General features: G+C 54.3%; 1 protein-coding gene across 1 annotated transcript in view; it reads left to right on the forward strand.

Moving 5' to 3' along the window:
• Positions 1-2,493: 2,493 nt before the first annotated feature.
• Gpc1 (glypican 1) overlaps positions 2,494-18,729 on the forward strand; it is a 28,699-nt gene continuing 12,463 nt past the window's right edge. The window contains exon 1 of the mRNA XM_031368457.1: positions 2,494-2,957. Within this exon, the coding sequence (XP_031224317.1) occupies positions 2,789-2,957 (169 nt within the window). The 5' untranslated portion in view covers positions 2,494-2,788. The remainder of the gene's footprint in view (positions 2,958-18,729) is intronic.

Genomic DNA, 18,729 nt, shown 5'->3' on the forward strand with positions numbered 1-18,729 from the left:
GGGTGCGGTGGGGGTGGGCAGCATCTTCTCTCTGTTCCTCCCAGATAACTTCAGCAGAGCCCCCTCTGCCATGAGGTCTGCTCAGCTCCAGCTGCCTGGAACTGCTCTGCCTCCTTGCTCTGCCTCCTTGCTCTTTATCACCAAGGCTCTGACAGGTCCTGCCAACCCAGAACTGAGAGGACTGGTCGCCTATGTCGTTCCCTGCCCCTTGGCTTAAATTCTATCTTGGCTATGGGCTGAGACAGAGGGACCTCCGTGAACTCTAAAGACAACACCTAGCATGGGGGTGGGGGGAGGAGTAGCTTGGCTCCTGCACATTTGGTCTATCCCAGATGCCATGGCAAGCACCTCTCCCCACCCCCAGAGCTGTGGGTGCTATGCCGTGAGCCAGCCAGGCCACTGATGCATCTGGGGAGTGGTGGACACTTACCATTGGGTCCCAGGTCTATTTCCTTTCAGCCAAGGTTGAGGCAGGTGACTTAGCTCAGGTCCCGCCTAACGAGGTAGACTCTGGGGCAGCTTTCTGCCACTTTTAGTTAAGTATCCTGATCAGTAAAAGTGAGAAGAGAAACTTGGCCTTGGCATGATAAACACATCTAAGGGCCCCTTCCCAGGAGCACCAAGGCCACTTTCACCCCAGGTTCCCAACCCCAGAAGGGAGGGAGGGCTGCCAGGGACTGACTGCCAGCCCTCACATGCTCCTCTCAGGCTTCCTTCATCAGCCCCTGGGAACCTCTGTGGTTCCTCAAGATTATGGAGACTCCAGATTGTGGGGTCCCTAAGAAAAGAGAGCCAACCTATACAGCATCCTAGCAAAGGCCGTATCCTAAAGGCCTGCCATTTGAGGCTGCCAGAAACGGCTCAGACACCAAACCTGCCCCAAGGAACTATCTAGGCTGCTCAAGTCACAAAGAGGCGTGCAGTGATGACGGTGATGGGTGGCAGAGGGCCCTTTATTGAGCCCCACCGTGGGTTTAACCCTCGAGTCAATCCCCAGGACAGCAAGGACCTCCAGGCATGTTGAGAGGCCAGAGCACATGGGAGAGTACAGAAAGCAAGTAGGAGCCTGGGACCAGGTGCAAGGCCCCTATTGAAGGTGGCAGGGGCCCACGCTGGCCCGGCCAGGCTAGGTCAAAAGAGAGGGCTTCAGCATGCAGTGCACAGGGGTCCGTGAGTCAGGAGCAGTGTTAGCGTGCAGGGGTGTGAGGATATCTGCTCCATTGGACTGGGTTTCCATTGTTACTCTCAAGCAATGACTGCATAGATTAATTGGATCACTTCCCTGGGAGTTAGGGCAGGAAACTAAGGTGGACAGGCCAACAGTTTAGGGACCCTCTGATGAGAGGGACAACCTGAGGTGTGGGTGACTGGGGGTGTTGCCACAAACCTGTAAGCTCTGACTCAGCTGAATCCAAGAGCCCTGCACTCTTTTGTCACGTAGGGGTTATCTTACCGCTCTCAACCAAGCAAGCCACTTCTGGCTTTCTTCCCATTTCCAGATTAGGTATCTAGCTTCAGTCTAACCTCAGCTAGGAAGGAGGGATAGTGCCTCCGGCAGCAGCCAAGCAAGAAACTCCAGACCCAGCACCATCATCAGCTCCCAGGTAGGATGCCAGGCACCTCCCTTCTCCCCACAATCATCCCTGCAGCTGCGTGACAGTTGGTGGTCTGCCACACCTGGCCTGGAGTTGAGCTGCCCAACATTAACTCTCGTCCTCACTCTATTCCTTTTGCCAGAGGTCACCTACCCCGCTGCACCCAAGCCCACAGACCTGCCTCTGCCCCCATTGCCCGAGCACCTAAGGAGTCACGAGGAGGGGACCGTAACAGCCGCTGGCAATCTGCATCAACTGAAGTCATCTGAGCTGATGAAGGCTAGTTTTTTTTGGCCAGTTTCCCTCACTCAGCCCCCTCACCCTCCTCCAAAACACGTCAGACGAAAACTGAAGCCGCGCAGGAACGGCTAGAAAGAGCGTTAAGGATGTAGGAGTTGTTGTGTGAGGGGTACAGGTGAGTAGGGAAGTGACCGGACCAGGACTGAGGACTAGAAGCTCTAAGAGTGCAAGCCGGTAAGGTGAAGGATGGAAAGGAGCAAAGGGATGCCGAACTCGGCTGGGGGCGGGGAAGCTCCTGATTGGCCGACGGAGGACGTGATGTCACGTCCGGCGAGGGAAGCCCTGCCTCAGCTGCCCCCCCCACCCGCCCTGCCCCCGCCCCCACAGGTGGTGCCGCCGCCCTGGGTGCTGGGCTGCGGGGGGCGCCTTAGGGGACCCCGGGTTCGGCCTTTGCACTCCTGGCTCCCCCCGTCCCCCACTTCACCCAGGCGAAGGAACACATCGCGTGGGCTGGAAAGAGCCTGCACGCCTCTCCCTCTGGAGAGCGAAGGGGCGCCCGGTGCGCCCCGATCGTGCCCCGCCTCGCCCCGCCCCGCCCCGCCCGGGCGCTCCCCTCTTCCCGCCCGCGCTCCCCGCCCCTCCCCTGCCCCTCTCCGCGGCCGCCGTGGGGCCGGGCGGGCGGCGGGGGAGGCGCCGAGCCGGGACTGCGCGTTCGCCCGCCGCGCTCTGGGCGGCCCGACTGAGCGGCAGGACCTCGCGCCTCGCGCCTCGCTCCCCGCGCCGCAGCCGCAGCCGGCTTTTGTTGTCTCCGCCTCCTCGGCTGCCGCCGCCTCTGGACCACGAGAGGCGCGCGCTGGGACCTTGGCTCTGCCCTTCGCGCACACTGGGCTGAGCGGGCCGGCCGGGACCGAGGGAGGCGCGCACGGGCGGCCGGGGAGCCGCGGGCCCCCGCCATGGAGCTCCGGGCTCTAGGCTGGTGGTGGCTGCTGTGCGCGGCCGCCGCGCTGCTCGCCTGCGCCCAGGGGGACCCCGCCAGCAAGAGCCGGAGCTGCAGCGAAGTCCGCCAGATCTACGGGGCTAAGGGCTTTAGCCTGAGCGACGTGCCCCAGGCAGAGATCTCGGGTGAGTAAGGGCGCTGCGTCCGGGGGCACCGGACCCTAGCACTCGGGAGGTCTGCTCTGGGCCCCTACCCCCGCCGAAGCTAGCCCCGGGCGCCAGAACCCGCCGCCTAGACTTGGAGTGGCCTCCTGCTCCTCAACTGGTCTGTACCCCGCGGCCCTCGACCCCGAGCTCCGATCCGCTCCGCTCTGTTGCTTTCCAGTTCCCAGTCACTATGCTCTGGAGTCCCTTCCCCAGAGCACTCTGCGCTCCCTTTGGACTAGGGTTGGAGCTGGAGGGTTTTGGTCCCCGGCTTGGCCCACGGTGCCGGCGGGGCAACAATCCCAGCTCCGGGACGGCGTGCCTGCCGCCCTTGCGGCGAAGCAAGCGGTAGCTCTGGGGCGGTCTGTTGGGGCGCATATCCCGGTTGCAATGGGCTAGCAACTTCTCTGTGCCGACCTCTCCCAGAGGCGTCAAGGGTTCTGCTTGCGGAATTTACGCGGGTCCACAGCAGGAGCCGCCTAGGTGGGATTTATGGAGCGATCCTATACTTCAAGCCTGGGTTCTAAGAAAATGTGAGCCCGCTGTGCGCTTCAGGGGACCCCAGGGCTCGAGGGGATTCCTGCCTAGGAACTTGTGCCCGCCAGCGCCCCTATCCTAGCACACTCGTGTTCTGACCGGGCGCTCGGGGCCGCCTGGAGCTGCGAGCCCAGCTGCAGGTGGTCGGCGTCTTGGATCCCGCCCAGGGGCCTTGTCATCTCTTTGTAAGAAGAGCGGCCCTCCTGGCGGCGGCCTCGGCCCTGCAGCTGCTGAGAGCAGCCCTTCCCCTCCCTTCTCTTCCCTGCTGCCTCAGGAGCTCTGGGAACCGAATCTTTATGAGCTTGGGGCGCCTATGCAATGTCCTTTGGACCTCGCAAGCCCCAGGCTTTGCTCTTAAACGTGTGGGGAGCTGGATTAAGTGCAACACCAGGGCCTTGGTGAGCAGGGAATTCCTGCTGTGGGGTTCTTCTGAAACTGAGGGGGACTCGCAGGCTAGAGGCCAACTCAACTGGTGCCATCGACACTCTGAATGAGGAAAGTAAGAGTTTTACCCAGAGGGGTGGCCTGTGGCTGCAGCTTGCTTGGGAATGGTGGTAGGTAGCCAGGCCTTGGAGCCCCTGTTCCTGGGGAGAGACAGAACCCATAGACACCTTGCTAGGCCTGAGTCTTTTCACAGTATCCCCCTCAAATGCTCCAGTACAGGCCTTTTTATGCCTCTCTCTACAGACAGCCCTGCCAGTGCCAAAGCCACCTCCTGCAGTTCTCTGGGCACTGTCCACCCGGTGCCTGGCAGCAGAAGGGGGCAGGTATAGTTTGGTTGGTACCCTGCTCACTCTGTGCCCACCTCCAAACACACAGAAATAGGAACGTATACCCTGACATCCTTGTGTATCTCTTATCCCTGCCAGGCTCTAGCTCCCCACACATACCAGCCTGAGGCCTTCCAGCCTCCGTCCTTCCCTTGGTATGTCTATGCCTACCCATCTTAATGCCGTCTCAAGGACCTTCTTGAGCTTGTACCCACCCACAACTACTGTGCCCGAGTAGGCAGGGACTGGCAGTGTGGGCAGTGACAAGGGCACCAAAAGGCCAAAATAAAGAAGCAGAGGTGTGGTCCTTTCTAGAGAGCCTGGTTCTTACTGCCCTGCGGTTGGGGAATGCGGGGGATTAGGAACTGAAGACAAGCAAAAGGCTTTGATGCCTGTGACGACAGCCGCGGATGCCCATCCAGCTGGGCTGTGTGGGCACCCTGCAGAATTACAGCAGTCATACTGGTTGGGGCCCGATGTTTGTTCAGAGACAGCCTATTTATTGGCATGCAAGGCTGGGACCTATGTTTTCCCATCATCCCTATTGGTGCACCTCAGAACTGGCGCCACACTTTTCTGGAACCCCTTGGGCTGCATCTCATAGCCCTCAGAGTGGGAGAATACCTTCAAGCCTCAGGGTACTGAAGAGAGTATTAGCATATAGACTGAGAAACAAGGTGACCTCCTAGGATAAGCCCTAGCCCAAAGGGCAGCCAAGCTCAGGGTCCTGTCTGGTTCTGTGCCACCCGACCTGGACTCTGAGGACCAGGCGCCCTCTGGTGGCCCCTAATGGCACAGTCCTGCCCGGAGCTCCAATGTGATCCCTTTCCTGCAGTCTCTTGTCCTCCAGAGTTCCAAAGAGCTCCCACTTATAAGAAATACGGGAATCCCCCAGGAGATAGGTTCCTGCTGAAGTTCTACTGGAGTCACTGGGTGGTTGGGAGAGAGGAAGAGTGACCCATAGGCAAATAGATGGCCTTTCCTGCCCCTGCATCTTAGGGACCAGAAATAGGAGGAGGCTCCCCTTTTTTCAAACAGTACTATATGCGAGAGGCTGGCTCCTCACTTAAGGCACTGCTTAGTTTTCTAGATGGCCTTTCCAGGCAGTAGTGATGACAGCTGTCCCATTCAGCCACTACGGTGGTGTCCTCCTCCTATGCCAGGGTCCTGGCGGGGAGCAAAGTCTGGGTGAGGTTGCTAGGAGCCCACTGCTGACTCACAGGTCAAGCAAGTCTCTCTTGGCTGGCTGGACCGTCCTGGGTCACGAATGTTACTCAGTGTACCCCACACGGTTAGTTCTGTACCAGGGTGTTTCCTTGGGAGTCTAGGGTCGGATACTACCTCCCCCTGGTCTCTGTCGTCAACACAAAGCCTATCCAGGCCACTGGCCCCAAGTAGGTTCTCGGAAAACAACTGCAGATGAACACGGACACGTGTTTCTTGGCAGCTGTACTGCAGCCTGGAGATAGAAGGTGGAGATGGCCCTAGCAGAGTGCACACAGCCCGCCTTAGGGCCTCCAGCCTGGGCAGAGTGGAGGCTGGGCATCAGAAGAACTTAGAACTATCAAGCTTCCGTGCCCCAAAGTCACAGTGTTCTGCCTGTCTGCCTTCCTGCCTGCCTGTCTGCCAGCTAGGGTGGGCACCTCATACCACAACCTCACACTGGCTACCAGCAGGCCTCTAATCCTCTGTGTGAGCTTCGGCCTGTGTGTACAGCAGTTTGGAATCCGAGGTCCTCAGGCCTGCATGCCCTTCCCACCTCTGAGGAGTTGTCTGACTCCGCAGGACCCAACAGAATCCATCCCTCACTTGACGTCGGTGGCTCTCAGAAGTCACTGGCACATTCGTCATCCTGGACCAAAAGTATCTGAGTTGCTCTATTCTGCCCAGGAAGAGACACCTCCTGTGTGACTCCGCCTGAAGCCTAGGGTGGTCCTCATGCCCCAGGGTCGGAGCTTGACTTTCATCATCTCCAGCACAACGGTCGTCAGGCTTCTGTGTGCCCAGGGGAGCTGTGTTCCAGAACGGCCATCTGCCTGTGTGATGCAATGGCCTGGGCCCTTGCTGTAGTGCTGTGTCTCTCTCTCCTGCCGGACAGGCCTTCCTGCTTCTCCATGGAAACTTCCTCTCTCGGGCTACAGAGGCTTTCTGCAGAGTCAGCACTCACTGCCCAGGTGATAGCAGCGCCTGTCAGCCGAGAGTGTTCCTGGTGAACTGGGTCCAGAGAAGCATTTTCACAGCTATCCCAAGAGCACTGCATGAGAGGGAACCACTGGATAGAAGAGGATGTCAAGGCCAGAGAAGCCACATACCGTTCTTAGGGCACTGTCTGACTAATGCCAAAGCCTGTGCTGGCAGCTATTCCTCAGTAAAGCCAGAGCAGACCTCCTTTCCTTTTCTGTGTTCTGGAAATGTCATGCTGTCTCAGCTTGGAGACCTGAAGTGGGACTTTGCAGTGCAGGCTGTGTGATCTTCATAACTACTCTCTGTTCTCTGATTCTCTCCTTTTGGCTCCTTCTTAGAAGGATCTAGAAATTCTTTTAACTGACACGATACAGATATAACTGTTATATATCCTCCCCAGCTCTAGACATATAACAGGGGTAACCCAGAGTATGCACAGAGGGATCCGGACTGCTTCCTGTGGTCCGAGGACAGAACCTCAGATGGTCAGTAACTGGGAGAGGCGAGGCAGATGTCCTGTACACAGGGCTAGCCAAGGAGTATAGTAGGGCTCTGCCAATGATAGTGACTACTAGTGCAAGCCTCTAGTGACAGGCCTACCCTCCTCCCCACCCCCAAAGTACTGGGGGCTGCTCTGCTGTTGTGTATGCCAAGCAGCAGGGAGGCACTTTAGAGCCAGGTAGGTTTAGTCAGTGTGCGAACACACCTCCATTTATACCACGGGTCCTGTAGTACAGCTGTCACCTGTAGAGTAAGAGATGGGCAGGGAGCTGGGCAGTGGTTGTGCACACCTTTAATCCCAGCACTTGGGAGGCAGAGACAGGCAGATTTCTGAGTTTGAGGCCAGCCTGGTCTACAGAGTGAGTTCCAGGTCAGCCAGGGCTACACAGAGAAACCCTGTCTCGAAAAACAAAAACAAAAACAAACAAACAAACCAAAAAAAGGTGGTCAGAGAAAGGTGGACTCTTCCTTAAACAAGACTGTCCTCTTCAGGCCGGGTCCAGAGGGATTTCAGGATCTTTGCTATGTCAGAACATAGGCAGAGAGCCCCCTGAAGTTGGAGCCTCTGTCCAGCCCTGACCTACCCTGACTGTGGGCACAGTCATGTGGTGTTGGATGCTGCTCATGTCCTCTAGTGGCTTCAAGCTGTTACCTCCCACCTGGAACCCAAGCACTTTCCTGATGCCCTGCTGGCAGACTTTCTTGGTGGTGATTGAGAGCAGGCCTGGGTCGGCACCCGTAGTGCTCGAATTCTCCTGCGCGTATTGAGGCATGCTCCCTTGGGTTGATACGGCCCCCTCTCCCTTGGACTCAGCTCCACCACCACCCCCACACAATGAAGAGGCCATTGTTCTGGGTGAGAGCCCAGGGCAACCAGGAGTGCCTGTATGTCTTACTTACTGTCCATCAGCACCCCATGCCAGGGAAGCTCTTGAACGTGCGGGGAACACATTGTCACCCCATTGTGTGACAAGAATCCTTGGTGAGTCCCTTAGGAACCAACAACCCTCAGCTCCTCCTCTGCTTACGCCCTCAGCATTATCTCCCACTGGCTTCTCATTGCCCTGGCATATAAGTCCTTCCCGCTAGACCAGTCCCTCCTGGGCTCACCCAGGGCCACCTCCGCCACTGTTGTCCCCAGCATTCCCTGACAGACATGTACACTCCTGCTCTGAAGCTGACCTCGGCAGGTCTTAGGTCCATTCGTGTGGTGAACACTCCCTAGTTCTTCCTGTGTGCCAAGCACAGGGGAGCAGCCCTGGAAATTCCCAGGGTTTTTTTTTTCATTTCCAGAACCACAGTACCAGAGCACAGCAAGCAGAAAGCTGTAACTGCAGACACTGCTTCATAGTTGGGTCCTGGGAGCCTGAGACCTGGCACCAGGCAGGGTCTGCACCTTTCTGCAGCGGTGGGAGGATGTGAGCCCAGCCTCTCCCAGCATCCTTGGTCCCTGGCTTATAATAAACCCACACTTTCACCTTTGTATAGTTTCCCCATAGATCTATCTCTAAACTCCTTATAAAAACACCAGTTGTCTTGGATTAGGTCCCGCGCTCATCTACTCTTAATAGTAAATGTCTGAAGAGACTTAACAAACACTCTTGAGTTTGGGTGGGGGAGTCATACTCGTGTGTATGGGTTTTGGGGACTCAGCCAGGAAGGACCCCATGATACCTACATCTCGTTCCCAGCGCTGGTTTGGCATGTTCTGTCTGGCTGCAGAAATCCCAGGCTCTGTTTCATTCAGAGTCACGCTTCCTCCCCACCTGTTCCTTACCTTGCCTGCCTGAAAGCCCTCACAGCACAGCTTATCCCTGTGGCTGACCCCTGCCTCCCCAGAAGGCCTTCCTTCCATGTCAGGTGGCAGGCCAGGGTTTTCTTGCTGATGTGTTAGGTCTGACAATGCTCCCTCAGTGGCCAGAGCCATAAGTGCTAATCAGTGACACGTCTATGTGGTATGTCACAGAATCAGGATTATAGTCTGAAGACCCCTGGCTGGCAGTCCGTGACACCAGTGGTCCTCAGACAGACCACCTGTGAACAGAAGAGTCAAGCCAGATGGGAGGCTCAACCCTAGGACAGAGTTTTCAAGGAAAGCGGAGAGCAAGGGGCGGGGACAAGACTGGGTTTGGTGGAAAGCCCCAAAGCATGCCAAGCAGGCCGTCTCCCCCGGGGCAAGGGCCAGCCAAACAGGCTGCTGCTCACTTGTACAAAATGCTCCCTAGATTCTGAGGACTTGGCCAGGTGACAGGGCAGCCCCTGGGGGCTCAGTCAATCTTGTTCCCTGGCCATCTGCCCAATCTACCCCCCCACCACCACCACCCTTGGAAGCCAGGGCCAGGACAGAGAGGAAAACAGACAGAGAGCGGGCCCTCTGTGGACTGAACCTGGAGGCCAGTGCCAGAAGGTCAGCATGTTGTATCTTTGCGTAGGCACTACAGGTGGATGAGGTGAGCTCAGTTGGCCCCTGGCCAATGCTAGGGCCTGTGTCTAGGTGGCTCAGAAAGGAAAGATGAAAGATGCCTAAGAGATAAATGTTCCAGAGCCACTGGTAGACGGAGCACTGCTCAGCATTACATGGGAAACTGAGTCCCAGAGATTAAGCCAGGGTGGAGCCTCTCTAGAGGTCCAATACCCTAAGTAGTTCCTATTTATATTCAGAGTAAGTCAGTGTCCCAGCCCAAAGTTGGCAAGTGCCTGTGTGGGTCCCAGCTGATGGTGCTAACCTGGCACTCACAGTGCCTTATTTAAACATAGGAGACCTTTAAGTAAGCCTCTGTCTCATAGGTGCTGAAATAGTGTCCAAGCTGCAAGGGTGAGACCGTAGGGCGGACTAGTCCTCAAGCCACAGACCCCCTCAGGTACGAGAAGGGGCAGAGGAAGGACTGAGGCATCAGAAGTCAGCACTGGAAAGATTGGATTAGGAGAGGGTGTCCTAAAGGGCCAGATGAGGACACATCATCTTGGCTAGCTGGCTGAAGGGACAGAGATGTGGGCTTGGCCCATCTTCAGCTGGCCACACCCAGGTAGATAGATAGCTCAGGGTCAGAGCTGGCCCTTCATTGGTCACAGATGCCTGAGCCAAGCTGGCCAGGCTCGAAGACCTCTTTTCCTTTAGTGCCTGGCTCAATGTGTTTAAGATCTAGTGAGAAATTGAGTTGGGGCTTCTAGACCCTCCCAAACCTAGTAGTCCCCAGACTACAGTGGTCCTAAACCCACTGGCCTCTGGTGAGGATGATGTGTTTGAGTAGCAGTACTACCAGATGTGGGATAGGAGGGTGCTGCTGAGGCCTTGAACAGGTGGCCCACCACCCCATAGGCTGTTCTGGCTTACTGTAGCCGCAGAAACACCTTCAGAAGTATTCCCAACCACTAAAGATAGCTGTTGAACATGTCCTAGACTGTGATCTGTGGGTGGCCATTACTCCTGTTGTGTCTGCGGAATTTCCATTGTCTGTGGCTACCTGTGATCCTCAGAATCCAATCCCAAGGTGACCTGTGGTGACGTCTGAGTGTGTCCTCAAGCATCATGGCCATAAGTGCCCACCAGAGGCTCTGGGGACTACAGGGAATACATCCCACCCACCTGTGACCATCTGTCAGTCTCTGGGGAGAGAGCTGATGCCACCTGCTGCTGGGGTTGGCTCAGACGTTTACACATCTACAGTTGTCATGGAGCTCGGGACACACCGGACCACACAGTTATCTAGGCGAAGGAGGCTCTTACTAATTCACTGTAATTCTCAGTAAGTTACCAAAAATCCCTAGTAATTCGCCATTTCTAACTTCTGCTCTTCCGATACTCTTGTTGTAACCGTACACAGAAATCTCTGTACACGCTGATAGCCTTAGACGCCCAGTTGGCACATCTTATCCAGCATGTGTTCATATAGGGCTCTGGGCTGGTGGCTGGTCGGATACCCTGGGCACGCCCTGTATGGATGCTGTGATAGTCCTAACCAGGATCCACTGTGTGAACCTTTGACCATGCACTGTTCCTAGCAGTTAGTGGGTGCTGTGTCTAGCCTTCTTCCCTGGGAGTTCTTAGGGTCTTTCACAAACACCAGCAGCACCAGGAGAAGCACTGAAGTGGGAGCTGTAGGCTCACCCAAGTCAGGGAGACCTTGGGTGGGGAGAGAAGTGGAGTTGGATCCAGAAGCCTTACAAATAGCCATTAAAGGGGTAGTGCAAGCCATGGGTCCTTACAGGAACACAATGTGGGTAAGGTGACTGACTCCCAGCCAAGCTGGGAATAATAGGACCTGGAACTTGACCAGTGTAGAACCCACCAATATTTTTCAAGTCTCTTTACTTTTGTAGCAGATAGCTTGCAATGTGGCACACTTACCATAAGTTTGAAACTCCGGTGAACAGGAAATCAGTTCTCAGGTCTCACAGCATGGTGTGTTCATAGGAAAGGGCACATCACTGTGTTCTGTAGTATTCTAACAAATGCTCATTGAGTTTTGTGGGAGATAGAGGCTAGCTCCTTGTATTAGTCAGGGTTTCTATTCCTACACAAACATCATGACCAAGAAGCAAGTTGGGGAGGAAAGGGTTTATTGAGCTTACACTTCCACATGGCTGTTGATCACCAGAGGAAGTCAGGACTGGAACTCAGGCAGGTCAGGAAGCAGGAGCTGATGCAGAGGCCATGGAGAGATGTTTCTTACTGGCTTGCTTCTCCAGGCTTGCTCAGCCTGCTCTCTTATAGAACCCAAGACTTCCAGCCCAGGGATGGTACCACCCACAAGGGGCCCTACCCCCTTGATCACTAATTGAGAAAATGCCCCACAGCTGGATCTCATGGAGGCACTTCCCCAACTGAAGCTCCTTTCTCTATGATAACTTCAGCCTGTGTCAAGTTGACACACAAAACCAGCCAGTACACTCCTCCTGTCAAAGAGAAGGCCCAAGTGGCCTCCGTAGCCCTCTCATTTCATGCTTCCAAACTAAACTCAGCCTTGAAGAATTGACAGCCTCCACCAGATGGCACTGGGGCTCCGAACGGAGCCCAAGTCCAGCTGAGTGGCAAACCTGGCAGAGCAGGGCTGGTCTGCGACTAAGAGAACCTGCCACGCCAAGGGCTGGGCTAAGAAATGAGTGTGATCACAAGTCTGAACAGTGATGGTGTATGGCAGGATCACAGGTCTCTCTAAAACCTCCAGGGATGCTGCAAGAGCGCCTACTGTGTGCTGGGTGCTGTTCTTGGTGCTGTTCTTGGTGCTGATACATAGCCGCAGACAGAGCACCCACTCTCCAGGCTGTGCAGCTGATGGGGTCCTTGAAGGCAGGCAGGTGTCAGTTTGCCTCTGAGAATGGCCATGCTTGACTCACAGCCAGATGTTGCTCCGATCACTTAAAAGTACAGGGTTGTGGGGGTAACAGGGAGACCACTGTGACGGCAAAACAGATAAAAGTGCGTACTGCACACGCCTCAAAACCTGTTTGACCCCCAGAACCTGGGTAAAAGCGGAAGGAGAGAACTGATGGCAGTTATCCTCTGACCTCCACATGAGCACAACACACACACATACACATTCTTAGTTGCACATACACACACAACACTAATAAGTGCAGGGAGGGTTACAAGTGTGGCTCAGTGGTGGAGCTTTGGCTTATTACACATGCAAGACCCTAGGTTTTGTCCCCAGTACCACGAGGAAAGAATGTGCTGGGAAATGAGGGCCTTGGAGCCACGCCCCTGCCAATGTGACCCAACCCTAGGCTGCACAGGTCAAGTCCAGGGCTCCCAGACTACCACCCTGCTGTGCAGCCCTGGCTTTCTTGTGACATATCATCAAGGTAGCTTAAGAAGCTCTAGCCATCTGTCCTGTCACAGTATGATGGCCCCAGCCTTCTGTGTTATTTATCTTATGGGACTCTTGCCTTGGTCTGGACCCTTAGAGATTTATAGCCAAAGCCAAGAACATCAGAATAGCAAAGTCTAGCCTGCCATTAAGAGAGCCAGAGAGAAGGCAGGTGAAGGGAACTAGAAGGTTAGGCGAGCAGGCCTTCAACAGGGTGGGAGGTGGGGATTCGGATCACCCACTGTTACAATGTGGCTGAACCTCTTGGCAAAAGCCTGCAGCTGGTGACTAAACCCAGGACCTGGAGCCAGAGAAGGGTCTAGTTACAGGGTTAGGGCTAGATGGGGTAAGAAGAGGGTTTTTAATAGCTACTTTGTTGCTGCTGCAAGAAACTGACAAGGCAATTGAAGGAAGTTATTTTGTAAATATATTTACAGTTCCAGGGTGGGGGCCATCAGGATTGGGAAGATGCCGTGGGAGGAGCTCGAAGCTGCTGGTTACATTGTATCCACAGCTGAGAGGCTAATAAATGCTGGTGTTCAGCTTGCTTTCTTCTTGCCTTGTTTTCTTGCAGCTCTGAGGATCTGTCTTAGGTTATTGCTGAGATTAAACACCGTGAAACAACTGGGGAAGGAGTTTGTTTTGGTTTACAACCCTCAGGTCACACTCTTGCAAAGAAGTTAGGAACTCAAACAGGGCAGGAAGTTGGAGGCAGGAGCTGATTCAGAAGCCATAAAGCACTGCTGCTTAGGACTTGCTCCTGAAGGCTTTCTGATAGCTTAGGGGTGACACTACCGCAGTGGACTAGACCCTCCTACAACAATCACTAATTTTAAAAATGCATTATAGGCTTTGACTATAGGCCATTCTTACAGAAGCATTTTCTCAACTAAGGTTCCCTTTTCCCCAAATGACTTACCTTGTGTCAGGTTGGCATAATACTAGCCAGGACATGATCAAACCCACTGCCTATGTATGTTAGGCAAGCGTTCTACCACTGAACCACATCTTCAGCCCCCTTATTTCTTTTAATTCAGTCTGAAACTGAACCCCAAGAGGTACTACTACACATGTCAGATGGCTCTTCCCACTTCAACACAATCTAGAAACTTCCTCACAGGCCTGCCCCTAGATGATTCTAAACCCTGTCAAATGAATATGTTAACCAACACAGAGGTGATAGTTACAGCAATGGCTGCCAATGTCGTGGCCTGTCTCCAGAGCAGAGCAGGGCTGGAAGACAGCTCTGTGAATCCAGCATTGGGTGCCTTAGCCTGTATCTCTTCCTTGGAGCAGAGATCCCTGAGATGCTCTGAAAGACACAGTCCACTCTGGGTGTCAAGATGCAGCCAAGTTATGTTTCCCGGGCCTCCAGATTTTCTGTCTGGCAGAGTGGGCAGTCTGGGGTCAGTGTGGTGACATTGAAGCCAGGCAGAGTGAAGACTAGAAGGCATGTGGATGGGTGCCCTTGGGCTGTTGGTGCTGTGTGCAGTGGCACAGTGACACTGGACTCAGAAGAAATGTTGGGCTGGGCTGTTGGAGAAAGTCACACCATTGGCTGGGAACCACCTCAGGAGAGTGACCTGCTCAGTGGCCATTAGCACTAAGAAACATCCTCACAGAATCCAAGCCTGGTCTGTTGGACCTAGCTCATCTACCCCGTTCAAGAGCCAGCTCCGCCCTCACTTGGCTGTGTGACTGTGGGCTGCTGTGCCTCTGTATGTGCTCTGTGTCCCTTCAGAGGAGTCCCTGAGGAACAGGGAGGCCCGCTCTTCCATGGTGCTGTTTTCTCCAGGCAAGCTGTGAGCCACTGAACCTCAGTTAGAGAAGGCCAGCATCCAGGGAGGCTGAGGAGCCACAGCCACAGGGCAAGGAGGCACTAGCCAGTGTCCCACAGCGCTCCTTCCTGAAGCCGTGTCAGCCACCCGGCTACTGCTCACGGGTCCTAGCATGGAAAGCCAGGAATTGCAAGGAGGACAACGTTCCCAGGATATATCAATGTAGAGGCAGGACTTTGTGGGTGGCAGGCCAGCAGTCACTCTCGGGGCCACTGTTAAAATGTAGGAGCTGACTTGTAGAAAGGAAGCCAAGAGGAGGTGCGGCATGGGAACACCACAGGTCTCAGGAAAGGCAGGAGGGGACAGGAGAGGGTCACAGGGCCAGCTTCTTGCCTGGGCAGGTAGCAGCTAAGCAGTAAGACGGTCTCTATACTGGAACCCAGGCCTTGACACAGTCCTAATGCTTCCTTGGGGAAGCATGGCTCCTTTCTTCAACTGTCTGCCTCCAGGGATCCAAGATGCCTACCCTGAGCCTTACGCACACAGAGCCACGTCACTCACTGGATCCCTGTGGCCCTCTGCCTGCCAGCCATCACTGGCAAGAGCCTAAGCCTGAGTGTAGACAAGGTGGGGCCAAGACACCTCATAAGATAGCTGTGTGAGCATCCCTGAGAAGTGAAGTGAGGATGCAGGGAGTGGTCCCATGATGCCACCTGCTCCCAGAGTACAGAGGGTGAGTTTGAGCTTTAGGGAGTAGGGTCTGTGCAAATGCCAGTGGTAAAACTCTGCTGGGTAGGAGTCCCAGGAGTGCTTGGTGGGGTTGGGGGGAGCCTTTCTGGGTTTGGTTGTGAGACCGTCACCGGTACCAGAATGGATGGCATCTCAGCAGGGCCTTGAAGCACTTGCCAGCAGGCTGAGGTCTCCTTTTCCGAAAGCTTGGCCAGGACCAGAAAGGAGCTTTGCTAACCAGTGGAGTGGCATCAACTGACTCCAACAAGGCCCATGGAGCTCTGGTTTCATAGGTGAGGGTCCATCTGTGTCCCTAGGGCTACTGCTGCTGAGCTGCATGAGAGCTCCAGAGATCTCACACCAGCCAAGCCTGGGCCATGAGAAGGAGCTCAATATTAGCCCAGGGTCTGATGTGGGTGAGTCACATCACTGCTGGGAACCTCAGTCATCCCCGTTGAACTGTGTGCTTGTGGGTGGATGCCCACCAGTGACAGTGACTTCAGTTAGATCACATCCCATGTCTTAGTTAGGGTTTCTATTGCTTCTATGAAACACCGTGACCAAAAAGCAAGTTGGAGAGGAAAGGGGTTTATTCTGCTTATTCTTCTGTATTGCTCTTCACCATGGAAAGAAGTCAGGACAGGAACTCAGACAGGACAGGCAGTAACCTGCAGGCAGGAACTGATGCAGATGCCATGGGGTGCTGCTTACTGGCTTGCTCCCTCATGGCTTGCTCAGCCTGCTTTCTTATAGAACCCAGGGCCATCCACAACGTGCCCTCCCCCATTGATCACTAATTAAGAAAATGCTTTACAGCTGGCTCTTATGGAGTTATTTTTCTCAATTGAGGTTCCCTCCTCTCTGATGACTCTAGCTTGTGTCTAGCTGACATAAAACTAGCCAATATACCCCTACAAAGAACTGCAAGGCACAGCCGTGAGAAGGAAGGCCACCCCAGTGGGTAGACAGTGACTGACTTCTCAGCATGGTGTGTTGTCACCACCAACTGAACCTTTGTCCCCATTAAACAGTAATCCCTGTTCTAGTTTTATTTTGTTGCTGTTGTAAAAATACAGTAAAAGCAACTTAGGGAAGGATCAGGTTTCTTGGACTTGCATTTCCAGGATATGGTCCATCATTGCAAGGACATCGGAAGCAAGAGCTTGAGACATCTGGACACATCATATCCATAGTAAAGAGAGAGAGGCATGTGCACCTATGCTGAGGGTTTGTTTGCTGTCAACTAGCTTTCTTCACTTGTTCACAGGTCAGGATTGATCCTAGGGGATAGTGTCGCCTATAGTGGAGTGGATCCCACAGACATGGCCACAGGAAAATATGATCTAGATAATTCCTCACTAGGGCACTCTTCCCAGATGAGTCTGGATTGGGCCCACTTGAAAGTCAAAACTAATACACACACACCCTCCATTCATCTCTTCAGCTTCTGACATGCACAATTTCACTCTCTGTCACTTTTGGTTCTGACAGTCCTAGGGACCTCACTTGACTTCTCTCATTGAACATGATAGCCATCTTACAGCATGTCAGAATTCCCTTTTTAAAGCAAAACAATATTCCGTTTTATAATCATAGTTTGTTTATTCATTCAGTCATCTGTTTGTACCTTTTGGCTCTATTTAATACACACATAAATAAATGCATGTAAAAAAAAATCAAATATAACTGGCATCAGAGTTCCCTGCAACCCTCCTCTAGTTGTGCTTGCAGGGTGGGCTGGGACCACAACTAGAAGCCACATGCATGTCCTTGCTGGACAAACAGAGGTGCTTTCAGGACACAGCAGCCTAGGGAAGCCGTCCAGACTACTGCCTCTCAGGCAGAGCATGTTGACTCTCGATGCCTTCCAGCCAGGAATTCTCCTGGGATGGGAATCTAGGGAGGCCAGCACTGCGCACGTGACCATTTCCAGCCAGTGACCCTGGGCATGTCTATTTGTCCGTATGCCACCAAGGTCAGTGATAGAAAAATTGTAGAGATGAGTGATTCTAACCCTGAACTATTGTTTGTGTGGCTCTGACCATGTTGTGGTAGGAATAGGAGCCCGTGTGGATGGGAAGGCCTCTCTCAGGTTTCCTTTCTACCACAAGTTCCTGGCTGATCTGCTTCTTGAACCTGCTTGAAGGAAGAAGGTCTGTGTTGGTTATAGCAGCGACCTTGTTCCAGAAATGTCCACACTGGGCTAAGGTGCCCCTGCCTATTATATTTTATACCTATTTTAACATGAGAGCCAGCTTGGCTGCTGGGTAGAGCCAAAAGAAAGGAAGTGGAGCTTCCTGGGGAAGGGGAAGTGAGCAAGCCTTGCAGAGAGGTAGGGGATATGCCAAGGAGGATGGCTGCCAGGCCAGTAGGAACAGCTGGTCGGGCAGCCGGTGGCCTGGTGCTTTTGCCTCGGGCTCCATCCTGGGTGGGTTATGGCATCTCTTTACCACCTCTGCCAGTTTGGTATTTACAGGGCTGAGCCGGTGCCTGCACTGTGTCTCTTTATTCCATGTAGACACATCTGAGGAAGTAGGACTGGTCTGTCATACATGTCTCCTCAGCTGCCCTGGGGCTCAGACAGGGCCCAGAAGTGTGCTGGTGGGCCAGCTGGATGAGAAAACAGTGTAGAGCCCCAGGACAGTTGGTACGAACCCTCCCTTTTACATACTTCCTGCCTGAATCGCCACCCTGCCTCACATGGGTGTGAACAAGAGAGCAGGGCTGAGGCTCACTCAGTTGATAACAAAACACCACAAGCTCTGAGTGGGCTCTGCCCTGTGCCAATTCAGAAGGCTGTGGTCTTGGTAGATGTGAACACGGGGCCCTCTTCATCTCTAATGTGTACCAAGAATCCATGGACACTGGGGCAAGACCGTTAGCCCCAGTGGGACCTTTCATCATTCTGAGCCACCTCCTACCTGGCATTCACCTAGCTAGGTGGCTGGAGCCGGGAATAGGCAGTTTAGAGGGCACCCATTTGGGAGTCTTCAGGATCCAGAGCCCCTTGGTTGAACAGCTGCTCGCCCAACAGATTCCTGTGTCCCCAGTGGTGTGACTGACTAGGAAGGCTGGGGAGGAAGAGATGTGAGTAGGTGGTTTTCCTCAGCTGGAATCGAAGGCTGGAAAGGGAATGATGATCAACAGAGTTGGGGAGCTGCCCTGGCCCCAGAAGGGCCAGGAGCATAGATGGAGAGCAGCAAACCAGTGTTTGAAGCTAGGTTGGCTGGCAGGGCTAAGAAAAGCTGTATCAGGGAACTGGAAGCAGGGGCTTGTGGGGACGGGTCCTCGAGGCATGGGGTAATAGGAAGGACTGGGAGACTGTGGTGATCTTTGAGTGCCTAGACGGCAGCGGAGGTCTGGTGTTCTTCCGGAGAGGGACGCCCCCTCAATGCAGTTAGCGGTCTCTCTCCAGGAGAGGAGTCTGCCCGTCCATGGACCTCTC

The sequence above is a fragment of the Mastomys coucha genome, unplaced genomic scaffold (assembly GCF_008632895.1).
Source record: "Mastomys coucha isolate ucsf_1 unplaced genomic scaffold, UCSF_Mcou_1 pScaffold14, whole genome shotgun sequence".
NCBI classification, from domain to species: domain Eukaryota; kingdom Metazoa; phylum Chordata; class Mammalia; order Rodentia; family Muridae; genus Mastomys; species Mastomys coucha.